The following is a 27,435-nucleotide window of genomic DNA, read 5'->3' as shown; positions in this document are numbered from 1 at the left end:
GGATGGGACATCTCTTAGCCTCTCCAGAGGCGGATCTGGGTATTTTCTCCTGGAGTGAGGTCGGAAAACCCTCTACCTGGTCTTGGACTGACGCACAGTATGCAAAGACTAAATGTGAAATACCACGCGGCAACCAATGAAGGGTCAGAAAACGCACTTCCGGCGAAGCTAGGAGAGGCGGGACTTCCGGCGTCTGCATGCGGGCGTTTTGTCTGCACTCAGGTTACCGCCGCTACCTCATCCGAGATACCAGATCGCTAGTTTCTAGTGGAGATGCCCCGAGGGAAAAGCCGGGAGAGCTGTGGTGCACACAGCACACGCGCGGGTGTGAAGATGGACGTGGTAACGCGGGTGACCCGCTCCGTGGCCCGGACAGGGACCGCCCTTCCCGCGGCTGCCTTTTCTCCCGCCGCTCCCGCCCTGCTTCCTCCACTGAGTGCAATGGTGGCGCCCGCGCTGAATCGCTGGGCAGAGGTGAGTGCGAGTCCCCGGGCCCTCGCCGCCTCCTCACACGGAACAGGGCATCCCCGGGGGCGGTTGCATGTCCCGTCCTGCAGCTCAGTCCCGCGTGGAGGACCGTGAGGAAGGCGGAGGGGAGAGAGGAGTGTTGTGGCTTCTGAGGACACAGCAAGTGCAGGGCAGAGAGGACGGGGGTGACTAGTATCTGAGGTTCCCATGCGGATGTGAGTGGTGATTAATGACGTCAAGATCAGAGGCTGCAGGGAGGACAGCACAGACTCAATCGGGCTTTCCCGGCTGTGGGTCCATCAGGGGCCTGGGGTGGGCCTGGATCCGGCTGGACTCCAAGCTCTCTACACGCCATATGCCAAGTTCATGGGTGAGTCCAGCGAGATCCAGTGGCATTGGAGCAGGAAGGGGGCAGAGCTGAGGGAGTGAACCTGGGATCTGAACATGAGAAGTGGATAAACATTACCCAGTGGTGTGCACATCTGGAGCAAGTGTGAGCTGATGGTCCGGGGACCTGGTGTGGGGACCTAAGGGTGAGGCATAAGGTAATGTTTATCTTTGTCCTGGAGGCATGATCTGGGAGACTGCAGTGGTATTGATTGGCAGGAAGGCTGGGGCCCTGCAGGCATGGCCCAGAGCTTAGATGGTCTTTCTCTGCTGTCCCCCTTCCCAGCCCAGCTGCTCTGCTGAGGGCCATCACAGTGAGTAATGGGACTGTGATGAGAGAGCAGCCAGCACTGGCATTAGGGCCTGGTGTCCACACTAGACTGGGGTGCCCTAGAGGAGGTTGAGGTGGGGAACATGTGTGTAAGGAATAGAATTACTGGTTCTCAAAGAGACAGCTCTGGTTTCAATTGTCTCAATTCTAACAGGTTGGCGTGACCTTTGAGGACATTGCCCTGTTCTTCTCCAGGAAGGAATGGAGCCTCCTTGATGAGGGTCAGAGACAGCTGTACCTGAATGTGATGCTGGAGAACTTTGAACTTATATCCTCCCTGGGTAAGACCCTCACTCTCACCAGTGACCCGGACTTGGCTTTGCATTTCCCCAGACTCCTTTTCCCAGGTGCACTCTGTCCTCACATGTGCACCGTGGGCACTGGGTGATTTCCAGTTTTCTGGGTAGTTGCTGTCCTTTGCTTGCACTGCCAGCTTCTCACCGTGCAGCCCTTATACCTGCTGCACTGAACTCATAGGGATGAATATGTGGTTGATAGTGTGGCAGGGAGCCTAATGGATTCCACCTTGATTAGCAAGGAAAAGTATTTTTCATATTCCTGTTGGTCATTTGTACATATTTTTGGGGATATTTTTTCTACATCCTTAGCCTGTGTCTTGTTGTTACTGTTTTATATTTTTCTTGATTTCAGAGAGGAAGGGAGAGGAGAGAGAGAGAGAAATATCAATGATGGGAGAGAATCAATCATCACATGCCTCCAGCGCGTCCCCTACTGGGAATCCAGCCCACAACCCAGGCTTGTGCTCCAGACTGGAATTGAACCCGGGACCTTCAGTCCCCTGGCTCACACTGTCCACTGAGAAAAACTAACTAGAGCAGCTTACTTTATTTTTTAAAATAAATTTTTTATGCCTTTTTCTTTTTCCCTTCCTGTTTTTCCTCTGTCTCTTCCCACCCGCCTGTGTTTCACAGGATTCCCATTCTGTAAACTTATTTTTCCTCTTTCTTTCCACCTGAATGATTTCAAATAATGTGTCTTTGACATCATGTATTCTTTCATGTCTGATTTTAATACTCTTCATTTTTTGTTTTCAATTCATTCTTTGTAATTTATCATCTCCAGCATTTGTTTCATTCTCAGAAATGAAAATGATTTGTCTACCTATATTTTTCTTTTGTATTTTTTGTGTGTGTTTTTTTAATTTAATATATATTTATGGACTTAAGGGAAGAAAGAAGAGGGAGTTGGGAGATAGAAACATCAATGATGAGAGAGAATCATTGCTTGGCTGCCCCCTGCACTCTCCCTACTAGGGATCAAGCCTGCAACCCGGACATGTGCCCTTGATCAGAATCAAACCCAGGACCCTTCATTCTTCAGGCTGACGCTCTATCTCAGTGATGGCGAACCTTTTGAGCTCGGCGTGTCAGCATTTTGAAAACCCTAACTTAACTCTGGTGCCATGTCACATATAGAAATTTTTTGATATTTGCAACCATAGAAAAAGAAAGATTTATATTTTTGATATTTATTTTATATATTTAAATGCCATTTAACAAAGAAAAATCAACCAAAAATATGAGTTCGCGTGTCACCTCTGACACGCGTGTCATAGGTTCACCATCACTGCTCTATCTACTGAGCCAAACTGGCTATGGCTGATATTTTCCTTTTGTTACTGGTTGATTTTGTGTCTCAGCCGGGTTTTGTGCCCCTCCCACCCATCCCAGCCCCAGTGTCCGCTGTTCGTTAGCACACTGCCACAGAGGCGGAGGGGTTGGACCACCGCAGTGGCACTCACCAGGCAGGAGCCTGGCATCTGGCGCCTGTCAGTCACCTGAGCAGTGCTCCCACCAGGGGAGCACGCTGATCACCAGGGGTTAGCTCCTGTGTTGAGCATATCCCCCCTAGTGGTCAGTGCACATCATAGCGACTGTCAGATAGTCCTTTGTGTTTTGGTCCCTTAGGTTTCTCTAGATATAGGCTAGAGGACCAGTGCACAAAATTCATGCACTTGGAGGGGTGCGGCTCAGCACTGTAGGACCCCTTGCTCCTTACCGCCTGCCTGCTCACTGCTCCTTTTCGCTTGGCTCGCTCCTCCTTAGCAGTGCCGCAGAGGTGGGAGAGAAGCTCCCAGCACAGCTGCTGTACTCGCCAGCTGTGAGGCCGGCTTCTGGCTGAGCAGCTCACCCCTGTGGCAGCACACTAACCACCAGGAGGCAGCTCCTGTGTTGATCATGTGCCACCTGGTGGTCAGTTGCCATCATAGCCATCAGTCGTTCTGGTTGTTCCACTGTAATGGTTGTTAGGCATTTATTTTATCGATTGTTGAAAATATTACTTATGTCCCCTTTACTCCCCTATTGACCCCTACTAGCCCTACCACATACCCTCCCCTAGGCCTACGCCACCCTGTTGTCTGTGTCCATAGGTTATGCATAAAAGTTCTTTGGTTTTTCTCCTCTCACCCACCTACACCAGCACCTCCCTCTGAGATTCCACGGTTTGTCCCATGCTTACATGTCTCTGGATCTATTTTGTTAATCAGTTTATTTTGTTTATTAGATTCCACAGATGAGTAAGATCATGTGATACTTGTCTTTCTCTGACTGGCTTATTTTGCTTAGGATAATATTCTCCAGGTCCCTCCATGTTGTCTCAAAGGGCAAGAGGTCCTTCTTTTTCTACTGCTGCATAGTATCCCATGTGTACACATACCATGGCTTTTTTATCCACTCAATGAGTGATTGGCACTTGGGCTAGTACCAGATCTTACCTAATATAAATTGTGCTGCTATGACATCGGAGTGCATGCATGTTTTCTGATTGGTGTTTTGGGTTTCTTAGCATATATTCCTCGATGTGGGATCATTGGGTCAAATGGCAGTTCCATGTTTATTTTTTTGAGGAAACTCCATACTGTTCCATAATGGCTTCACCAGTCTGCATTTGCACCAGCAGTGTACTGGGGTTCCCTTTTCTCCACATCCTGCCAGCACTTTTCATTTATTGATTTTTTTTCATGGTAGCCATTCTGACAGGTGTCGTTTTAATGTGCATCTCATGATGATTAGTAACTTCAAGCATTTTTTCATGTCTCTTAGCCACTTGGGAGAAGTGTCTATTTAGGTCCTTTGCCCATTTTTAATTGGACTATTTGTCTTCCTTTTGTTAAGTGTAGCAGTTCTTTCTATGTTTTGGATATTAACCCTTTATCAGCTGTATCATTGCCAAAAATGTTCTCCCTTTCAGTGGGCTACCTTTTCATTTTATCACAATGGTTTCTTTTGCTGTGCAGAAGCTTTTTATTTTGATGCAGTCCCATTTGTTTCTTTTCTCCGTAGTTTCCTTTGCCCTAGGAGATGTAACCGTAAACATATTGGTACGAGAGATGTCCGAGATTTTGCTGCCTATGGTTTCTTCTGGGATTTTTATGATTTCATGACTTACATTTAAGTCTTTTATCCATTTTGAGGTTATTCTTGCGTATGGTATAAGTTGGTGGGCTAGTTTCTTTCTTTTTTTTTTTTTTTTTGCATGTATCTGTCCAATTATCCCAGCATCACTTATTAAAGAGACTATCTTGACTCCACTGGAGGTTCTTGCCTTCTTTGTCAGATATTAATTGAGTGTAATGGCTTGGGTTCGTTTTTGGGGTCTCTGTTCTGTTCCGTTGATCTATATGCCTGTTCTTGTGCCAGCACCAGGTTGTTTTGAGTACGTGACTTTATAGTAAAACTTCTCAGGTATTGTGATCTCTCCAACCATGTTTTTCCTCCTGCAGCTATTCATGGCCTTTTTAAAAAAAAAAAAAAATATATATATATATATATATATATATATATATATATATATTATTGATTTTTTACAGAGAAAAAGGGAGAGGGATAGAGAGAAACATCCATTAGAGATAAGCATCGATCAACTGCCTCCTGCACACCTCCTACTGGGGATGTGCCACAACCAAGGTACATGTCCTTGACCAGAATCGAACCTGGGACCTTTCAGTCCGCAGACCGATGCTCTTATCCACATCTTCTTCTGTCTCTTTTTTCAACGTCCTGTAGATTTCTGAGTACAGGTCTTTTGTCTCCTTGGTTAAGTTTATTCCTAAGTATCTTAATTTTTTTTTTTTTTTTTTGCAATGGTAAATGGGATTGTTTATTCAGTTTCTCTTTCTGAGAATTCTTCTTTGATGTATGAAAAAGCAATCGACTTCTGGGTGTTGATTTTGTATCCTGTTGATTTTGCCCAATTCATTTATTAAATCTAGTAGTTTATTGGTGAAGTCTTTCGGTTTTTCTTTGTATAATATCATGCAATTTGCAAATAATGAGAGTTTTACTTCCTCCTTTCCAGTTTGGATGCCTTTTATTTCTTCTTGTCTGATTGCTATGGTTAGGACTTTCAGTAGTATGTTGAATAATAGTGGTAAAAGCGGGCATCCCTGTCTGGTTTCTGTTCTTATCATAGGGGAAATGGTTTTAATTTTTGCCCATTGAGTATGATGTTGAGTGTCCTATATGGCCTTTAGAGATATGCTCCCTCTATTTCCAGCTTGCTGTGAGTTGTTATCACAAATGGGTGTTGGATTTCATAGAATGCTTTTTCTTCATCTATTTTATGATCATGTGATTTGTGTCTTTCAGTTTATATGATGTATCATGTTTATTGATTTGTGTCTATTATACCAGCCTGGCATCCCTGGAATGAATCCCACTTGATTATAGTGTATGATCTCTTTAATATATTTCTAGATCCGATTTGCTAATATTTTGTTGAGAATTTTAAAATCTGTGTTCATCAAGGATATTGGCCTGTAATTCTCTTTCCTTGTAGTGTCTCTATTTGGTTTTAGAATTAGGATAATGCTGGCCTCATAAAAAGAGCTTGGAAGTGTTCCTTCTTGGATTTTTTTGGAGTAGTTTGAGGAGTTTAGATGTTAGTTCTTTGAATGTTTGGTAAAACTACCCTGTGAAGCTGTCCAAACCCAGGGTTTGGTTTTGGGGAAGTTTTTCTTTTTACTGCTTATATTTCAGTCAGGTTTTCTGCTTCTTCCTGATTCAGTTTTGGGAGGTATTTTTCTAGGAATTTGTCCATTTCATCCTCATTGTCCAACTTGTTGTTATATATCAATATTTGTTCATAGTATTTTCTTAAAATCCTTTGTATTTCTGTGGTATCAGTTGTTATTTCACTGCTTTTGCTTCTGATTTTATTTATTTGTTTCTTTGTTTCTTAAAGAGATTGGCTAATGATTCATCAATTTTGTTTATCCTTTCAAAGAACCAGATACTGGTTTCATTGATATTTTTTGATTGTTTTTTTAGCCTCCAAGTGATTTATTTCTCCTCTAATCTTTTTTTTTTTTTTTTTAATTTTTTTCCTTCTTCTTAGGGGCCATGCTAATCTTCTCTGTATCTTTCCAAATTTAGTATATGTGCTGCCGAAGTGAGCACATCTCCTCTAATCTTTATTATTTCCTTCCTTCTACTTTGGGCTTTTCTTGTTCCTCTCTTTCCCGTTCTTCAAGTGGTAGGGTTAAATATTTTTTATTTTTATTTTACTTTTTTAAATATATTTTATTGATTTTTTACAGAGAGGAAGGGAAAGGGATAGAGAGTTAGAAACATCCATGAGAGAGAAACATCGATCAGCTGCCTCCTGCACATCTCCTACTGGGGATGTGCCCGCAACCAAGGTACATGCCCTTGACCGGAATCGAACGCGGGACCCTTCAGTCCACAGGCCGACGCTCTATCCACTGAGCCAAACCGGTTTCGGCTAAATATTTCTTTAAAAAATATATTTTTATTGATTTCAGAGAGGAAGGGAGAGGAAGAGAGAGATGGAAACATCAATGATGAGAGAGGATCATTGATTGGCGGCATCCTGATTGCCCCCTACTCAGGATCCAGCCCACATCCTGGGCATGTGCTCTTGACTGGAATCGAACCCAGTACCCTTCAGTCCGCACATCGACACTATCCATTAAGCCAAACCTGTTAGGGCAGCCTTTTGTGTGTGTGTGTGTGTGTGTGTGTGTGTGTGTGTGTGTGTGTTTATGGAAAGTTCTTTATTCACCATCTATTTTGAATGATAGCTCTTCAGGAGAATTCTCTTGTTCTTTCTTGGGAGGTTGCGTTTTTGTTTCCCCATTTTGGCTGCCTGTTTGCATTTGGGTAGCTCTGCTACACTTCTGATCTCTAGAGTAGGACAATGTCAGACACTGCTTGTGATTGGAACTGTGTACCCGGTTTGGAGCTATCAGCAATCCGCAGTTTGGTGGTCCCTCTACTGTGGCAGGTTCCTTTGGAAAGGACCAAAATGTGCACCAGGTCTGCTTTTCCTATCCCTGGGCCCAGAAGGAGATCAGGCAAAGACTCAAAGCCTCCAGGACCCACCTTAGCCTGCAGTCTTATTGTTGTCAGCCTTGATTACCCTCAGGCTATTGACTGCAGGGTGGAGTGAGAGGTGTTCCAACCGGGTTTGACAGTTGCCCCCACCCCCCCCATGGCAAACGTCCACAGCAGAAAGGTGTCCTTCACATCATGAGGAAATGACTTAGCACAGGATACTAGGGTGGCTGCCCTCAGAACTCCAACCCCAGAGACCTCAGTCCTGGACTCTCCTCACACAGTTCCAGTCCACTCTGCCCTCCGTCTGCCAGAGCCCATGGTGAGTGCCTGCACAGGAAGTTTTGCACATTTAAGAGGGTGCCTGCATTTCCAGCCATCTCTCTGGCAGACTGCAACTCTGCCGCTTTTATAGCCATATGTTTTGCGGGCACCCCCCTCAGTTCTCCTGCTCTGGGCTTGGGATCTCAGCTTGGGGTTCAGACACCAGAGTTCTTAGTGGGAACAGCCCACAGCCAAAATATCCCTCTGCAAATTCAACTGTTGTCTGTGAGAACCCAGCCAACCATTTCATGCTTCCGCACTGCCTACTAGTCTGTATGCAATCCCCACTTCCCGTTCTTTGTTATCAGGGTTCTCTCCAGCTAGTGCTCAGCTGATTTTTCAGGTTGGTTGTCCTGCATTTTAGTTGTCTTACCAGCTTGGTCTTGGGAGCTTGTCAGTGTGCCTTCCACGTACTCCATTGCCATTTTCTCTTCCCTTTGATATTTCTTTTATTACTGTATTATGTGTCTTCACATTTCATGAAGCAGTTACTCCTTTAATCCTTTCACCTTTATGGACCAATTATGGCCTGAGAAATAGATTTATCTGCATGAGTGATAAAGGGTGTTGCTTGGTAGGGGTGTTATTTTGATCTTGAGAAAAGATTCAAAAGTCTTGCCTTCTTGATGCTCTATGAGTTGAGGTTATAATAATAATCGATAGGACCAGTGCATGAAAATCGTGCATGGGGGATTGGAAGGGATGTTCCTCAGCCCAGCCTACACCCTCCTCATTCCTGGACCCCTCAGGGGATGTTCGACTGCCTGACATCCCTCTCATAATCTGGGACCGCTGGCTCCTAACCACTCACCTATCTGCCTGTCTGGTTGCCCCTAATTGCCCTCCCCTGTCAGCCTGGTCACCCCTACTGCCCATCCCTGCCAGCCTGGTCGCCCCTAACTGCCTCTGCCTCGGCCCCCACCACTGTGGCTTTTTCCAGAAAGATACCTGGAAGGATGTCCAGAAGATGTCCGGTCTAATTAGCATATTACCCTTTTATTAGTATATAGTATAGATAATGTATGAGTCCACAATGACTTTGGTAGCCATTTTTTTCATTGACAATTGAGGGTGAAAAATATTGCTGGGGACATACTGATTTCTGTTTCTATTCTATGGTAGGTTGCGGCCAAAATTATTTCTTTGATAATTCATGCCAACAAACACTAAATCTTCCTTTGATGTGTATATTGTGCGGAGTTCACAGATGTCATATGGGCTTTTGCAGTTTTTCAAAACAAAACCTTGCAGTGTATTTCACAGAACATTCCACTCATTGAGTATTGTTACTCTGGCTGTGGTTTTTAACCCTCGCTATCTTCAAGTATATTTGATTGCCCATCTTCCCAGTCATTCTTTCTATGCAGTTCTCTCCTTTTTTGCTCTTTTGCATTGCTCTTTGTCTTTATTAAGCTCTTATTCCCATCTCTGGTGGGTGTTAATTTGTTTGTTTGTGGATACCTGTCTACTTATTCTGGCAGGGAGATAAATTCTATCTCCTATTTTGCTATATTGCTGGTGTCACTCACATAGTTTTGTTTTTTTATTATTCTGCTTTGCTGTGTTTTTTTCTCTGTGGTTTCTTCTGTGCTCTCTTGTTCTACCACAATACTGGCCATGCATCTTTTCAGGGTTTTTTTTTAGGATATCTGTCATCTGTATCCAATGGAATTGCTCAACTAGGATTTAAGGGGAAGAATCATTTGTGCATTATAGGAGGAAGTGGACTACATCCATGGCAGGGTGGACCCAGTGGCCGTCTTGCCTTGGTGAAGGGTTGTTGGAAAGAGTTTGACACGAGAGCTTTATTAAGGTTATAAGTAAGAACTTATTTTCTTCAATATTGTTTCGCTACCATTGCCAGTTCTGTACCCCATTCTACTTTTGCTTGTTTATTATTTACACTTTGCAAACTACTCAGTTCTTTTCAAAAAAAAATATTTTAGACACAGAGGAGGGATGGGGTGGGGGGGAGAGGAGAGAGAGAGAGAGAGAGAGAGTGAGAGAGAGAGAGAGAGAGAGAGAGAGAGAGAGAAGAAAGAACCATTGATTGTTTGCTTCCTGTTTGCAGCCCAAATGACGGTTGAACCTGGAACCTGGGCAGGTGCCCTGACAGGGATTCTATCTGGGAACCTTTCCATGGGAAGGATGATTCTCAACCAACTGAGCCACACAATCTATAGCTAAACTACTCAATATAACTGTTACCTTGACTTAGGTTTCTAGCTTATGGATAATCTTTCCCTCTCTACACTTTGTACCTCAGTTGTTCTCCAAACAGGTTCCTCTTTACTGCACTCCTTGGTCCATGCCCTTAGAGCCTCAGTGTGTCACATATTATATTAACCATCCATATCATGTGGTGGAATGCCATGGGTTTTAATATGTTCAAGCACATTCACAGTGTTCTACACAGACTGCGTGATCAGTTAGAATGGTCCTACAGGAAACTGTTTATAAAGGAACAACTAGTGGGCCCTGCCTCTCTCGTTTGTGTCCCATCATATGTTCCTGCCCCTCCCGTGCTGAGGTCTCCACCATTGAGTGACCTTAGGAGTCAAGTAATGTATAACAGCCATTTCCTCAGAGTCTAACTCATGGTCTTAAAAAGCATCCCTTGCAATCATGCCTGGTTGTGACAGATAGACAGTGGAGATGAGGGTATTTCTTCCTTCCAAAGTCATCATGTACTTCACCTGCATTTCCTTTTATTTAGGTTGCTGCTGTGGAGCAGAGAATGTGGAGGCACCTTTTGAAGAGAACATTTCTGTAAGAGTGTCACAGGCAATGAATGCCAAGTTAGCTTTGTCTTCCCAGGAGAGCCACCCCTGTGAGAGTTGTGGACTAGTTTTGAGAAACATTTTCCAGTTGACTCATCAGCAGGCATTACAACACAGGCAGATACTGTTGAGGTGTGGGGCATGTGCAAAACAATTTTATTTCAGTGCACAGTTTCACCAGCACCAGCAGCAGTACTTGAGAGAGAAGCCTTTGATAAGAGGTGTGAACAGTGTCTCACTTGAAAACAGCTGCAATTTCAATGTGTTTCAGAAGCTTTTTACCTGTGGAGAGGTGGAGCAGGACATCCTTAGCATGGCAGGCCATTTCCAGCAAAAGGCCACTCAGATCAGTGACAGGCCAAGTGGTATCTCAATGTGTGGGGTGACATATCAAGGTAAAAATAATTATTTTACTACAAAAGAATGTAAGAAAGCCATTGGCTATAACTACATGTGTGTTTGGGACAAGGGTGTCCCTACTGGCAAAGCATATTTTTGTTGCCGTGAATGTGGAAAATATTTTGCCCGATTTTCCACTTTTGGTTACCATCAGAGATTTCATGCAGAAAAGAAGCTTTGTGAGCACAGTCAATGTGGGAAATCTTTTACCAGTAGTATTGGCCTCCTTTCTCATCAGAGATGTCACAAAGGTGAAAGGCCTTATCAGTGTATTGAATGTGGGAAATCTTTTACCAGGATCTGTTACCTTCATCGCCACCAGAGAGTTCACGCTAGAGAAAGGCCTTATGAGTGCAATGAATGTGAACGATCTTTTATTCAGAACTATACCCTTCGTCACCATCAGAGAGTTCACACTGGAGAAAGGCCTTATAAGTGCAATGAATGTGAGAAATCTTTTAAGAGTATCTATCATCTTCGTTATCATCAGAGAGTTCACACTGGAGAAAGGCCTTATGTGTGTAGTGAATGTGGGAAATCATTTATTCAGAAAGACGCCTTTCGTTGTCATCAGGGAGTTCACACTGGAGAAAGGCCTTATGAGTGCAATGAATGTGGGAAATCTTTTACCAGTAGTAATGTTTTCCATCGTCACCAGAGAATTCACACTGGAGAAAGGCCTTATAAGTGCAATGAATGTGAGAAATCTTTTCATAGTATTTATTATCTTCGTTCTCATCAGAGAGTTCACACTGGAGAAAGGCCTTATAAGTGCGGTGAATGTGGGAAAGCTTTTGCCTATGAAAAAACCCTCCGTTACCATCAGATGGGATTTCACAAGGGAGAAAGGCCTTATGAGTGCAATGTATGTGGGCAATCTTTTGTCAGTAGTAGTGGCTTCCATTACCATCAGAGAGTGCACACTGGAGAAAGGCATAAGTGCAATGAATGTGAGAAATCTTTTAACAGTATCTATCAGCTTCGTTATCATCAGAGAGTTCACACTGGAAAATGGTCTTATGAGTGCAGGGAATGTGGGAAATCATTTATTCAGAAATATGCCTTTCATTGTCATCAGAGAATTCACACTGGAGAAAAGCCTTATAAGTGCAGTGAATGTGGGAAATCGTTTACTCGGAGAAATGTCCTTCATCAGCATGAGAGAATTCACACTGGGGAAAAGCCTCATGTGTGCAGTGAATGTGGAAAATCCTTTACCTGTGGAAGTAGCCTCCGTTACCATCAAATGGGAGTTCACACTGGAGAAAGACCTTTTGAGTGCAATGAATGTGGAAAATCTTTTACCAGTAGTAGTGCCTTCCGTCGTCATCAGAAAGTTCACACTGGAGTAAGGCCTTATGAGTGCAGTGAATGTGGAAAATCTTTTATTAGTGGTAGTAGCTTCCGTCGTCATCTGAGAGTTCACACTGGAGAAAAGCCTTATGTGTGCAGTGAGTGTGGGAAGTCATTTACCACCAAATATTGCCTTAGTTGTCATGAGAAAATTCACACTAGAGAAAGGCCTGATGAGTGTAGTTAATATGGGAAATCTTTTATCCAAAATTCTAACCCTACTCCCCACATAAGACTTCATATTGGAGGAAGGTCTTGGATATGTAGGAAATGTAGATTTTTTTAGTTCACCCATAGCAATACTATAAGAAATTCCATGAAGCCCTATTTGTCTGAACTGAATCTCATACACTGCAACATCAAGCGTAGTGAGATTCCCAATAAATTTGAGTGCTGTGAAAATCATGTGTGTGTATTTTGCACTTATTTTTTAAAGTTTTTATTAATTTCAGAGAGGAAGCTTGAGGGAGAAAGAAATGGAAACATCAATGACAACACATAATCATCAATCAGCTTGCTCCTGTGCGTCCTCTACTGGGGGTTGAGCATGCAATCTGGGCATGTACTTTGAATGGGATCCCACTGAGCCACACATATATGTTAAAATTTGTTATTTACACAGGTGTCTTCCAGATCTATGTCACTACATCATGGGGTTTTTTTGTTGTTCTTGTTTTTTAATATATATTTTATTTTATTTTTTTACAGAGAGGGATAGAGTGTCAGAAACATTGATGATAGAGAAATATCAATCAGCTGCTTACTGCACACCTCCTACTGGGGATGTGCCCGCAACCAAGGTACATACCCTTGACCGGAATCGAACCTGGGACCCTTCAGTGTGCAGGCCAACGCTCTATCCACTGAGCCAAACCAGTTTGAGCACTACATTGTTGTTTTTGTCTTCTACACTTAGGTCCTGTACACCAGGTTGACAACCACTGTCAATCCTTTTTTTTTTCTTTAAACATATTTATATTCTTTTTCTTTTTTAAAATATATTTTTAATGATTTCAGAGAGAAAGAGAGAGAATAGCATCAATGATGAGAGAGCATCATTGATCGACTGTGCCCTGCACATCCCCAACTGGAGATTGAGCTTACAACCTGGGCATGTGTCCTGACCCGAAATGGAATCGTGACCTGTTTTATAGGTTCAATCTCACCCCTGAGCCACAGCGTATATCTCATTACATATTCTGGTTGATGAAGCTATTTCACCTGGTCCACCTATATGGCTTTCACAGATTGCATAGGTCACCATCCTCATGTGCTCAAGAAAGCTAACTCAGTTCTCTGTTTTGAGAAAATTGGGAGCAGCCTGGGCTTGTACAAGGTCTTATTTCCTTTCACTCTATTTGCCATATGCATCTGACTTGTGGTCCCCAGAAAACTTCACCTGAGTTCAGCGAGCAGCTTATAGAACAACTACCTTTCCCAGGGACAGGCTTTTTCTAGGTAACAGTGACAGATTTTTGAGTGGCTAAGTCACGGATGCAAGAACTGCCAAGCTCTTGTCCCTTTGATTTGTAAAATATTGAAAGACTTTCTAAGTCTTCTTTAACTTAGGTGTTCTATTTACTGTCTGTGGGAGTTTATAAGCAGATTTGGGTTCCACAGGCATCAGGAGGTGAACGATTTAATGGGTATCTCAAACTTTCTCTGCCTACCGGAGGAATACAGGGTGCAGAAATTAGCTCAGCAGTTTAGGCCAGATTTAAGCCCTCATATCAAGCCTAATGCTGTGAGCTTTAGGAAAGTTTCAGGAGATCACTCCAAAGAGTGGCTAGCTGTGCCAACCTCAGATCCTTCCGGAAGGAACATGAATTATTTTCTATTTTTGTGGGGGAGATCTCTTGTCCAGGTCTTACAAAGGGTTCTTCGCACTAATGCCTATAATTCCAGGGGCGATGATCACTGGTTGGAGGACCATAGGGATGAGGGGAGCCATGATTGCTACAGAACCACTGGCCTACATGGTGTTGGAAGAGATTGCTGCCATCGAGATGGAATGAGCTTATGAATGTGCATTCAGAACTGTTTGAGGAAAACGCTGCAGGGTGGCATGTGCACAGATCTGAGAATCTCCACGCATGTTTACGAGTATTTTCTGTGGCCTCTGAGAATTTCACTTCAGAGCCATTGGTGCCTTGGCACAAAAAGATGATAAAGCCATAACCCAGTGGTTCTCAACTTTCCTAATACCGTGACCCTTTAATATAGCTCCTCATGTTGTGGTGACCCCCAATTTCATTGTTACAAATTGAACATAATTAAAGCGTAGTGATTCATCACAAAAACAATATATAATTATGTGTTTTCCAGTGGTCTTGGGCGACCCCTGTGAAAGGGTCCTTCAACCCCCAAAGGGGTCACGACCCACAGGTTGAGAACCGCTGCCCTAACCGGTTTGGCTCAGTGGATAGAGCGTCGGCCTGAGGACTGAAAGGTCCCAGGTTCGATTCAGGTCAAGGGCATGTACCTTGGTTGTGAGTGTGTAGGAAGCAGCTGATCAATGTTTCTCTCTCATTGAAGATCCTAACTCTCTATCTTTCTCCCTTTCTCTCTGTAAAAAATCAATAAAATATATTTAAAAACAAAAAAGAATGATAAAGAAAAGGGGTTCCCTGGCTGGTTTGGCTCAGTAGATAGAGCATCGGCCTGTGGACTGAGGGTCCTAGGTTCGATTCCTGCTCAGGGCACATGCCCAGGTTGTGGGCTCGATTCCCAGGAGGGTCTGTACAGGAGGCAATTGATTAGTGATTCTCACCATTGATGTTTCTATTCTCCGTCTCCCTCTCTGGAATCAATAAAAATCTATTTGTAAAAAAGGGGTATCTCTAGGCCAGGATGTGACTTGTGAACCAGGGAGCATTCCTGTTGGTTTGGGTGAAAGCCCTTGTTTGCTGTCACTAAGGCAAGTCTCTTTAACTGGGCATGAGACCAGGGATTGAATATCACGTCAGAACTGTTTTTTCCCGAAAAAAGGGACATGGAAATTTCTTTTATCTTGAACCAATTTTGAAATGGTTTTATTAAAAACTGACATGTCAAGTATAATATTTGAGGAGTCCACATATGCATTCACAAGGGTAAATGACAATAAGTCATTTACTGGAACTTTCACTGTTGTCACAATACTTTCAATATCATTCACTGCGTGTTCTTTTTGCATCTCTCTGCCCTTCATAGCTTTTCACAGAACCACTAATTTACATTCCATCTTAATAGATAACTGCAATTTCTGAACTTTAGATGATGGGAATCTGGGTATATTTTTCTGCTCTTTACGTTGCATAAATGTTTAGAGATTTGTTAATGCTATATTAGTAGCTCACCTTTTTGGGGGAGAAATGATTTTATCTTTGAATTTAGCATGCTTTATTCATTTGCTATGCTTATTTCTAATTTTTGACTTTATTTAAACTGCCACAAACATTTTTGTAGAACTCTTTATTGAGGATATGTTTCATTTATCCTTGTCAATAACAGTACAAAGTTTTGAGTCATCAGAGGGGTGAAGGTTTAACATATAGATATTTGAAAGTAGTGATTGACACTGATTGGCCTGTGCATTTTCCAGCAGCATAGGAGGGATTCAGTTCCTCCTCATATTAGAGAATACTTGGTTTGGTCAGTCGTTTTTTATTTAGACACTTTTTAAAACTTTGTCATGCTACCGCACTGTTGTTTTATTGCTTTCTCCTAAGGATTTACAGTGAGCCCTTCCTGGGGTGTGTTCTTGCTAACTCTGTATCTCTGTTCAAATGTTTGGGCATGGGTTCTGCCTAATCTGCTGTGAGTTTTGGCTGTTTAACAAAAGGAGAGTGAAACAACCAAGATGGATATTGGGATTTCACGTGGTGCCTTTTTAGGCTTTATGGAATAAAGGCTTTTCTTGTTGGAATGATATGTCCTAATGTTTTTTACTTTCTCCTGCTATACACAATGCAATGGACACTTTTCATTTTAACCCGCACTATTAATATTTTGTATCGCTTTCAGAACACCAGTTATCTGATCCTGCACTAAGCCCTTGCTTTGTAGTCTTCTGCATTTTCCCGTTCTCCTGTCATGCGGGTTCTTGGGTTGGAACAGGTCTCCCAGGAGGACCCGATGGCATCAGGGTGGTCAGGGTGTTTTAGAGTCCCAAAGCCAGTGCAGAGAGAAATGGGGGGCAGGGATCAGACTCCTTCTACCCCGGGTCAGGCATTTTGGATTTGAATCCCAGATTGCCGAATATCACTGGGACTCATGGGGGAAACGATCCCTTCCTCTAGTCTGGGCTTAGTTTTCTCCTCCGCAAACTGCTCTATCCCTGAGCTGCTGGAGGAGGACAAATGCTAAAATGTCTATTTGCAGTGAGACATCTCTGCCGGTGGCCTGACTGGGCTCAGGCAGCTCTAGCCTCTGAGTATAGAGACATTTCGGGCCAGATATCCCTCACTCTCCCAATGCTGACAAACACCTTGACTTGGGGTGTGCTTGAGAAAAAAATGAGGCTCATGAGAACCCTCTGACCCACCTGCAGGGAGGCAGATGCTGTGGGCCCTGAGGTCTCAGTGTGGGTTCTTTACCTGCAAATCTCCAGGTGATTCTAGAGCTTCCCTGAATCTCATTTGGCTGAAAGTGACATGAAGGTGATGTTGGCACTTACCTTAACCTCTGAAGATCAATAAAACCAACTGAGTCCTTGCTGGTGAGAGGATTCCAGGATTAGCTCTTGGAGCATTTTCTTTTTCATTTCTCACAACCACCTGGGAAGTGGAAACTAATTTCAAATTGCTGGCAACATCAAGGATGAGAGAAATGACGGAGGCTCTGCAAGTTTCCTCAGCAGACATGTGTCTGGTATAAGAGGCTGGATTCCAACATGGGGTTCTGGCTCCAGAGCCTGGGGCGGGTACGCTGTGAGGACCAGGGAGAATCAGCTGAAGGTGCTCTTTCCATTGTTGCAATTATGATGATTTTCCTAAGATGTCAGAGCACTTACCCTTGGCCTCCCCGTGTTCAGGGGAACGCCATCATTTCTCAGCTGCAGTGGTTTCTGCAGGAGAACCTGCTTTCAGAGTGAGCTGCTGTTTGTCTGCCTCCCCTTTGATCCCAGCACAGAATTTGACCCTCTGGAGACCTTAATAATTTGGGCTGGGTCTCTGCACCTGCACCCACATTTTGGATGTCAGGCTGTGATCCCATCCACTGTGATGAATCTGATGCCTCAGTTGGACTCTACCAAGAGATGTGTGAATGTGGCATTGACATTCACCCTGCAGGCGTGGGGACAACTGGGTATGAATTTGGGGCCCTATTTGTAAGTGATGCTAGAGACCTACAGGATCCTGGTTTCTTTCACAGGTGCTCACCTCTCTTCCATTTAGGGGACGCACTTCCCCTGTGATTCTGTCTTCTATATCCTCACTCTTGTCTGAGACAGTGGCACTCACTGTGTGTTTTCTGCAGCCCTGATTTTATATATATATATAAAATATATATTTTATTTTATTTTTTTACAGAGAGGAAGGGAGAGGGATAGAGAGTTAGAAACATCGATGAGAGAGAAACATCAATCAGCTGCCTCCTGCACACCCCCCACTGGGGATGTGCCTGCAACCAAGGTACATGCCCTTGACCAGAATCGAACCGGTCAAGGTTCGAATCGAATCAATAAAATATATATATTTTTTAAAAACCATAAGCAGACAAACTTAAGACTTGTTTAGCAATCAGTATTTCAGTATTACACATTATTTCAAAATATGTAGGTATTCAATGACTTTAATTAAAATTCACTAATTAAAAAAATAAGAAAAGAAAAAATATTCACTAATTTATAAAGCAATAGTGGAAATAATTAAAGTTACTTGCTTCAGTTCTGTTTTTCCCCCCCTTTTGATAAGAATCACCTTTCAGAAATTTGTATTTTTAAAAATGGCCCAGACAAGAGTTCTTGGTGAAGACCAAATATTTGCATTTGAAAGGTCCTGGGACTTTGGCTTTATAAAGCTAATTATCTGTAAACCTCTTGTGATAAACAGGGAAGGTTTGGGGAAGGTAAAAGAAATTAAATGACCTGGAGCCATATCTTTGGCCCTGTAAAGATTGCATATATAAAACAAGATCAGTACTTTCACACCACAACAAAGGCCTGACAAATCCATTTACCCAATTTTTGGTATGTTTCTTGCCATTTGGGCATATTTTTCTAGTTTGCAGACAGCACATAGCTCAGGTTTGGCTCTGAGAACCATAATGCTCTTAGATAAATGGAACCTCTGTCCAGTTTTCTTGGGAATGGTAAAACAGGTCCTTGTGAAACAGGAATTTTGGGGGGTGAAAAAGACAGGTTTTGGGAAATTTTAGAAATTAAGGGGACCATGGAAGAGGCACAGGGCTGCAGAGCAGCAGAAGGTATATTTCCATAGAGTAGGGGAGCTGAAAAGCTGCTACAGGCACATTTCCATTGAATGAGGGAGCTGGGAACAGCAAAAGGTCTACATTTACAAAATAAAGGGAAGGAAGCCCTTCATCCAGAAGGAGAAGAAGAAAGCCCAAAGGGAATAGGAAAACAATAAGGAGAGTGTTGTGCCCAGATTACATGATTCCCAAGAACCCACGGGGAGCCAGCGAGTCCGATGCAAAAGCAAAGAGTCATTCATTTCAAACCTAGGTTTGGCTCCCCTGCCACACTCACCGATGCAACGGTAAGCTCCAGTGGCCGAGAGAGAGAGAAAACTCTGTGTGGAGAGAGGTTTTATAGGGGTTTGGGGTAAGGGGAGGAGAAAGGACTGTGGGCCCTGCTGATTGGCCAGGCGCGAGTACACAGGATGTGGTCATAGTGATGGCGTGCACTTCCCTTGACTATCTTCCGGGAAGAAGCTTGCTGAGCACATGGCCAAGTTAAGATGAAGGGCATAGCCCTTACCCTGGGGTAAGGTGGAGGGCGTAGCCCTTACCCTGGGGCAAGGTGGAGGGCGTACTCCTCGCCCTTTCAGAGAGAACCTCACAAGTCTCATGTGAGGTTCGACCTTTGAGCCCAGGAGTTACTATAGTAACCAGCCCAAGGGGATCTGCAGCCTTTACAAGCCGTAGGGAAAAGGAACTCAGTGGGCCCCTCTCCCCCTCCCCACATGGGACTCTGTACTTGTTCTTTAATAAATCCCCACCTTTGCTATACCACCTTCTGTCCGTGGATGCATTCTTTGACTCTGGCAGACAAAGAATCCAGGTTCCAGTCCAAAAATTCTGCCTCACCAGCTGCAAGAAAATATTAAAATTAATGGTGTCGCCGAGACCGGTTTGGCTCAGTGGATAGAGCGTCGGCCTGCGGACTGAAGGGTCCCGGGTTCGATTCGGGTTGGGGTCATGTACCTGGGTTGCGGGCATATCCCCAGTGGGGGATGTGCAGGAGGCAGCTGGTCGATGTTTCTCTCTCATCGATGTTTCTAACTCTATCTCTCTCCCTTCCTCTCTATAAAAAATCAATAAAATATATTTTAAAAAAAAAATTAATGGTGTCATTAACTGGCCAAACTTCTCCACGGCCCACTTTATATTGGGGTCAGGCTGTGTTACAAAAGACTGGCCTGTTTCTTGAGGGACTCAGGGTAAAAATTGTCCCGGTTGGTGAGTATTTATCCCAAAAAGGGACTCTCAAGGCAATGTGGATTGCTTCCCCATCTACAGAAAGACACATGTAGCAATCCAAGAGTTAGTGGCATCTCTGCAGGTCTGGACTGCTTGGGGCCACTATGAGTAGGGTGGGTATCCTGTTAAGCTGTCTCGGGGGTTCAGAATGAAGAAAAGATGGTTAGCAAACAGTCAGTCTCAAGGTTAGTTTCCTCTTGGGATAGTCCTGTAAAGTCATCATTTTCCCCTTTTGGCTCAGTAGCTGGTTTATTTAATTCTAAATACATATTATCCTTCTGGAAAAAGCCTTTGTGGGCATCACTGATTTCTCATTGGAAGGAAACAGGTTTTGATTTAAAAACAGACATTGGTTAAATATCCCTGTCACTGGTACAGAAGCTTTACTCTGACTGGAGAAAGCAATTAGTTGGGTGTGGTTAAGAACAAATAAAGTAGCCCCAGTATCCTCTGGGACCTCAATGGCTTCCTTTTTTATAATTTGAACTTCTTCCAAATGATCAATGAGAAGGGGAAACATCCTGGGAGTAATCCCCTTTGCTTTTGTTTCCTTTTTCTAAATCCTATTTTAGTTTCCTGTAATCCTTAAAATGGACAGACTTCTCTACAGTTTACTTGGGAATCTTACTTAGTAATTTCGTTGCTTTTGCTCCCAGAAACCAGTAGGTATATTAATTGCAATAGGTTAGAATAGCCAGGATTACCTGTTTTAACAGTTAAATTGCATTGCAAACCCACCAGGGTCCCCGATAAAGTGGAAACAATTGTTGGTTCCTCTCTAGCTGAGACCAGCTTTTCACCAAAGGGAGCTGTTCGAATTTCTATTCTCATTTTCCCTTCAGTCAGTATGGAATGGCAGCGGAGGAGATAGAAAGGGAAGGACGAAGGGAGGGGAAGAGCAAGTTTGGACAAGGAAGCAGCTCAGAGAGCAAAAGATATAGTGGAAGAGCTATAGAAGGGAGCAGAATGGGGTGTGGGTATCTATTAGCCTCAGAATAGTTCAGAGACAGTCTCTAAAGTTTGTTATTAATTTCTTTAAGAATTTACCTGTCCCTCTCCTTAGAAGCTTCTAATTTCCAAGTCAAGATACAGTTCCCATTCATTCAGTTTAATTTTAGAGCTGGCATTTTCTGAATTTTTGCATGCAAAAATTTAATGTAGCAGCCAAACACAACCACCTCTTGGCCATTTAAAATTGATACTATGTCTAGTTAAATCTTCCCATTTCTGTAAATCACTTGCACGTAAAGGCTTCTATTTAGTATTAATGAGGGCTGGGGTCTGGGAGTTCCCAGCCTTGGAGGTACAACTTCCTGTGTCAATTTTAGTTTGTTTTGTGGTTTGTTTTTTCCTTTTTTTTTTTTTTAACATTAATCACCTTTATTGTTTGTTTGTTTGTTTGTTTGTTTGTTTGTTTGTTTTTGTTAATCCTCACCCTAGGATATTTTTCCATTGGTTTTTAGAGAGAATGGAAGAGAGCGGGAAAGACAGACAGAAACATTGAGGTCAGAGAAATACATTGATTGGTTCCCTCCTGCAGGAGTCCTGACCAGGGCCCGGGCCGGGGAGGAGCCTGCAACCAAGGTACATGCCCTTGACTGGAATCGAACCCGCGACCCTTTGGTGCTCAGGCTGATGCTCTATCCACTGGGCCATACCGGCCAGGGCTGTTTGTTGTTTTTTTCAATATATCTGCAGAGTCTGAGCAAACTTTTGAAGGTATTTGGAGGCAACCAATTGCTGTGTCTCCCTCACATCAATGTCTATCTATCTATCTATCTATCTATCTATCTATCTATCTATCTATCTATCTATCATCTCTTTCTCCTCCCTCTCCACTCTAAAAATCAATGGGGGAAAAAATATTCTGGTGTGAGGATGAAAAATAAGACCTAAAATAAGAAACCAAAGTTAAAAACCAACCACCCATTTTTTCTGTCTCGCTTTAGCCTGTGTTCTGTCAACCCTTAACCTCGAGGATTTAAAAACACAGCTCAGCCCTAACCGATTTGGCTCAGTGGATAGAGCGTCGTCCTGTGGACTGAAGGGTCCCAGGTTCGATTCCGGTCAAGGGCATGTACCTTGGTTGTGGGCACATCCCCAGTGGGGGGTGTGCACGAGGCAGCTGATTGATGTTTCTCTCTCATCAATGTTTCTGACTCTCTATCCCTCTCCCTTCCTCTCTGTAAAAAATCAATAAAATCTTAAAAAAATAAAAATAAAAACACAGCTCAAATAAAGTCTCTATCACAAACAAGGGAAGGTCCTGGATCCAAGAGGCAACTCATCCAAGTTCACCCACTGGGCCGGGAGCTGGCAGGCTCAATGGGCCCTTTGCTGGTTCCTAGCACAGGTCCGGGTCCGAGGGGTGGTCCTGGATGAGCTTTGGAATCCTGCTGCAGATTCGGGTGTTCTTGAATATTTTCAGCTGGAAATTCTCACGAAAAATGATTTTAAAGTTGGCCAGGGCTGCCACTTAGGGAAACCATTTTTTTTTTTTTTTAATAGATGCACGTGGCGTGTGGGGAAGGTCCGCCACTTGCGTCTACAGATGCTTCTACATACGAGATTTTTTACTGAATTTTCTTAGATATGCGGTGTTTTGAAATTTGGGAATAATGAGCAGGCACCAGATTTACATTGGGTTTGTGGACGAAAGGAGCCACGTGCTAACTTTTAAAGCCATAAACTTACATTAGTGACCTAGCAGTAACAATAATTTTTTAAATATAGAATGCTATCTTTTCTGATTTTAAACAAAATGCTCTTAGGAAAAATGTAATGAAGAAACTAAAAATGACCTGTTATAAGTTACATTGTTGCCGATATTTTCTTTTCAGAAATATTTAGATATAGTTTTTTAAAAAACATGCTTTTATCGCCGAAACCGGTTTGGCTCAGTGGATAGAGCGTCGGCCAGCGGACTGAAAGGTCCCAGGTTCGATTCCGGTCAAGGGCATGTACCTGGGTTGCGGGCACATCCCCAGTAGGAGATGTGCAGGAGGCAGCTGATTGACGTTTCTCTCTCATCGATGTTTCTAACTCTCTATCTCTCTCCCTTCCTCTCTGTAAAAAATCAATAAAATATATTTAAAAAACAAAAACATGCTTTTATTGACTTCAAAGAGAGAAAGGGAGAAGGGCAGGGAGAAACTTTGAGGATGAGAAAGAATCATTGATTAGCTGCCTCCTCACGCCCCCTACTGGGGTTGGAGCCTGCAATGGGGCATGTGCCCTGACCCAGAATCCAACCATGACCTTCAAGTTCATGGGTCAATGCTCAGTCACTGAGCTACACCAGCCTGGCAGAAATAATTTCCTTAAGAATTGTTTTTAAATTTATTTTTAAAGAGAGAGGAAGAAAAAAAAAATAAGAGAGAGAGAGAAAGGAATAGGGAGAGAGAGAGAGAGAGAGAAACACTGATGTGAGACCACAACATCAATCTGCTGCCTCCTGCACACCCCCTACCAAGGATAAGCCCTAAACAATGGCTTGTGACATTATTGGAAATTGAATCAGCAACCTCCTGGTGCACCGGCCAATGCCCAACCACTGAGCACACCGGCCAGGGCTAGAAATAGATTTTTACATAACTAGTCGTACTTGTATTGTCCGTTTTCAATTGAATGTTAAATTATTCTAATGAAATGTTCTTCTGTTTAACACTGACACTTGATCTGTGTGTACTTTAGGATGGTACAGAATTTTTCTATTTTAAGTTTTCTTACCAGCCACCTGACGGAGAGGTATACAAACATCTTAGGCAGGTACTGATAATTTGCCTTTATTTATATCCAAAAGTCATCTTTGATAATGTTTCTAGAACCAGTTTCGCAACTCTGCCACTGTAGTGTGAAAACAGCCTGACTGAGACAACAAATGGCCATGTTGCCATAAAATTTTATTCAGAGACCAAAACAGGTAATCTGGGCCATGGACAATTTGTTACTGAGTCTTTAAAATTTTTTTAAATTTATTTTTCATTTATAATTGACATACTACTCCATTGTCTTGATGAGAAGACCTTCTACAGATTCTTTTAAAAAATGTGACCTTATTTAGAGATACCGTTTTCACAGAGGTGATTTTTTTTTATTGATATTTAGAGAGAGAAGAAGGGAGAGGGGGAGAGAGAGAGAGAGACATTCATGTGAGAAGGAATTGAACCGGCAACCCTTCGGTGCATGGGACAATGTCCAACCAACTGACATCACTGAACCACACTAACCAGGGCTACTGACTCTTTTTTTTTTTTAAATATATTTTATTGATTTTTTACAGAGAGGAAGGGGGGAGAGATAGAGAGTTAGAAACATCAATGAGAGAGAAACATCAGCTGCCTCCTGCACACTCCCCACTGGGGATACGCCCGCAACCAAGGCACATGCCCCTGACCAGAATCGAACCTGGGACCCTTGAGTCCGAAGGCCGAGGCTCTATCCACTGAGCCAAATCGGTTAGGGTGAGGTATAACCTAATTTTATTTTACTTTCTCATAAACGTATTTCCATATTATAAAATGTTTATGTATATTTATATGTAATTAATATTAAGTGGGTGAGTTAGTAGGATGGTAATGAGTAACATAAGGGTATGCATTAAAATGAGGTATACTTGAAAAACAAAATTCAGTTATGTTCAGTTTATATTATGATTCTCTCATTATTCAAATTCTTACATTCTTAATCCATGATTTATTGGTGCCTTTTTTCTTGTATATCCCAGACATCTCCATTTAATTTTTTTAAAAATTCTCACCTGAGAATATGGTTAGAGAGAAAAAGCGAAAGACAGATACATCAAGAGAAAAACACCAACCATCTGCCGCCTCCCATACTCACCCCAACCGCATTGAACCTGAAACCTAGGCATGTGCCCTGAATGGGGAATAGAACCCCCAAGCCTTTGGTGTGTGCAAGGAAGCTCCATCAACTGTGCCACCTGGCTAGAGCTCCATGTACTTCTACTTTTAAATGTTGCCATTGTACTTGGCGATGTGTGTTTTTTTTTAATTCATACCCTATACATTTTGTAGTATATAATAGCAATTCATTTTAACAGTTCTACCGCCTTAATTTGTGTGTACCATTTATGTACTATTGTCCAACTTGCCTTTAGTAAGCTTAGAGTTGGGCCACTGTCACCGTAATCTCGGTATTAGAAAATTCGTGACCTCATACCTGGAGTATTTGGATGGTTGTTTTGATATTGTTGAGTTTTGCGAGTTCTCTATATGTTTTCTCTTTTCAGGATTTCATTCTCTGCTGCTACAATGACACCTGAGCTTCTGCCCGTTTCAAGACTATTTAAAAAAACAACAACAACAACAACAACAAAACAACAACAATATGAGCCCTAACCAGTTTGGCTCAGTGGATAGAGCGTCGGCCTGTGGACTGAAAGGTCCCAGGTTCGATTCTGGTCAAAGGCATGTACCTTGGTTGCGGGCACATCCCCAGTAGGTGTGTAGGAGGCAGCTGATCGATGTTTCTCTGTCATTGATGTTTCTAACTCTTTATCCCTCTCCCTTCCTCTCTGTAAAAAAATCAATAAAATATATTTAAAACAAACAAACAAAAAACAACAACAATATGATACAAAGTTTAAAATAAAGGCTGAGACTATAGGACTTCATTGCCTAGCCCACCGAAGGCAATGTAGTTCCCTTCTTATTTGCCTCGCTCAGCTCCAGCCTCTGAAATATACTCTTTTTCCATACATTTGCCTGGAAATGATTTCAGGAGCTTCACACAATTCCCTGGCTACTGGCCCCAAACACACACTCTGCCTTCTGTAAGGCAGTCATGTGCCCGGCTGGTATTGCTCAGTGAATTGAGCGTCCTCCTATGGACCAAGAGGTCCCATGTTCCATTCCTGATCAGGGCACATGCCCAGATATTGGGTTTAATCCCTAGTACGAGGCGTGCGGGAGGCAGCCAGTGGACATTTCTCTCGATGTTTCTCTCTATCCCTCTCTAAAAAATATAAAAAATAAAGTTTATATTATGCATCTTAGTTCTTATTTCAAAAGTTTGTCTTACATTCTTGTGCTATATTTGTCACATACATATATGATACTGTAAGTAGGTCATTTGTGTAATAAAATTTTCCAGATTCCGTAATGCAGGCATACATCGTTACTATATATACTAGAGTAAGTCGCTGTATTGGGTTCACAGATAATGAGTTTTCATTTACAGGGACTCCAATCCTTTCACCAGGAAAAGGTGAAGGGATTTTAAAAAAATATATTTTTATTGATTTCAGAGAGGAAAGAAATAGAGAATGCTGAGAGAGAATCATTGATTGGATGCCTCCTGCACGCCTCCTACTCGGGATCGAGCTGGCAACCCGGGCATGTGCCCTTGATCGGAATCGAACCCAGGCTCTATCCACTGAGCAAACCAGCTAGGGCAATGACAACTTTCTTTTGCCAGATTTTTTAGCCCCTCCCCTCCTGCAGGTGACGTCCGGCTTTTCTCCTGGACTGATGGGTGAAAACCCTGCGTACCTGCAGCCTGGAGCTCCAGAAACTACATTACCCAGAAGACCTGGTGTGGAATGCCTCCAGATCAGCCAATGAAAGGTCAGAAAAGGCGTTGACATTGAAGGACAGGGCGCAGGGGCGGGACTTCCGGTGTCCACCCAGGATCAGCTTAGCTACGTGGACACGGGTCGGATTCTCCAGATCCGTGGGTCCCGGTGGAGATGCCCCGACAGAGAACGGGCGATAATCGTGGTGCACACTGCACACACGCGAGAGTGAGGCTCGGCGTGGTCACCAAGCTGGCCCGCTCCAGGGCCCCGAAAGGGACGGCCCTTCCCGCGGCGGCCTCTTCTCCCTCTGCTCCCGCCCCGCTCCGCACACAAAGTCCGATGGCGGCGCCCGCGCTGAGGCTCGGGGCTGAGGTGAGTGCGAGACCGCCGCCCCGCCAACGCCTCCTCACAACCAGCAGGGCAGCCCGGGTGCGGGCGCCTGTCCCGTCCTGCAGCTCAGGCCCGCGCGGAGGACCGTGAGGAAGGCGGAGGGGAGAGAGGAGTGTTGTGGCTTCTGAGGACACAGCAAGTGCAGGGCAGAGAGGACGGGGGTGACTAGTATCTGAGGTTCCCATGGGGATGTGGGTGGTGATTATTGACGCAAAGAGCAGAGGCTGCAGGGAGGACGTCACAGACTCATTCGGGGCTTTCCCGGCTGTGGGATCCATCAGGGGCCTGGGGTGGTCCTGGATCCGGCTGGACTCCAAGCTCTCTACACGCCATATGCCAAGTTCATGGGTGAGTCCAGCGAGATCCAGTGGCATTGGAGCAGGAAGGGGGCAGAGATGAGGGAGTGAACCTGGGGTCTGAACATGGGAAGGGGATCAACATTACACAGTGGTGAGCACATCTGGAGGAAGTGTGAGCTGATGGTCCGGGGACCTGGTGTGGGGA

The 27,435-nt window shown here is 43.6% G+C and overlaps 1 protein-coding gene and 1 non-coding gene across 3 annotated transcripts; one reads left to right on the top strand and one right to left on the bottom strand.

The window, feature by feature from the left end:
- The first annotated feature begins 121 nt into the window (after nucleotides 1-121).
- On the top strand, nucleotides 122-25,385 carry LOC118649181 (zinc finger protein 345-like). Of its 2 annotated transcripts, none has more exons than XM_036296006.1 (3): nucleotides 122-474; nucleotides 1,341-1,467; nucleotides 25,255-25,385. In XM_036296006.1, exons 1-3 carry the CDS (start codon nucleotides 274-276, stop codon nucleotides 25,278-25,280), a joined length of 354 nt encoding a protein of 117 aa, XP_036151899.1. In that variant the 5' UTR covers nucleotides 122-273; the 3' UTR covers nucleotides 25,281-25,385. The 2 variants fall into 2 exon arrangements, with proteins under 2 accessions (XP_036151899.1, XP_036151898.1); XM_036296005.1 differs by lacking the exon at nucleotides 25,255-25,385 and adding an exon at nucleotides 10,544-12,764 and having other exon boundaries at nucleotides 155-474.
- Nucleotides 6,501-6,606, bottom strand: LOC118649310. Its single transcript, XR_004965591.1, has one exon. It is a non-coding gene; the product is annotated as a U6 spliceosomal RNA (small nuclear RNA).
- Nucleotides 25,386-27,435: the final 2,050 nt, after the last annotated feature.

The sequence above is a fragment of the Myotis myotis genome, unplaced genomic scaffold, assembly GCF_014108235.1.
Source record: "Myotis myotis isolate mMyoMyo1 unplaced genomic scaffold, mMyoMyo1.p scaffold_m19_p_28, whole genome shotgun sequence".
Lineage (NCBI taxonomy): Eukaryota > Metazoa > Chordata > Mammalia > Chiroptera > Vespertilionidae > Myotis > Myotis myotis.
The sequence above is the reverse complement of the archived record's forward strand: the minus strand, read 5'-3'. Positions and strand labels throughout refer to the sequence as shown.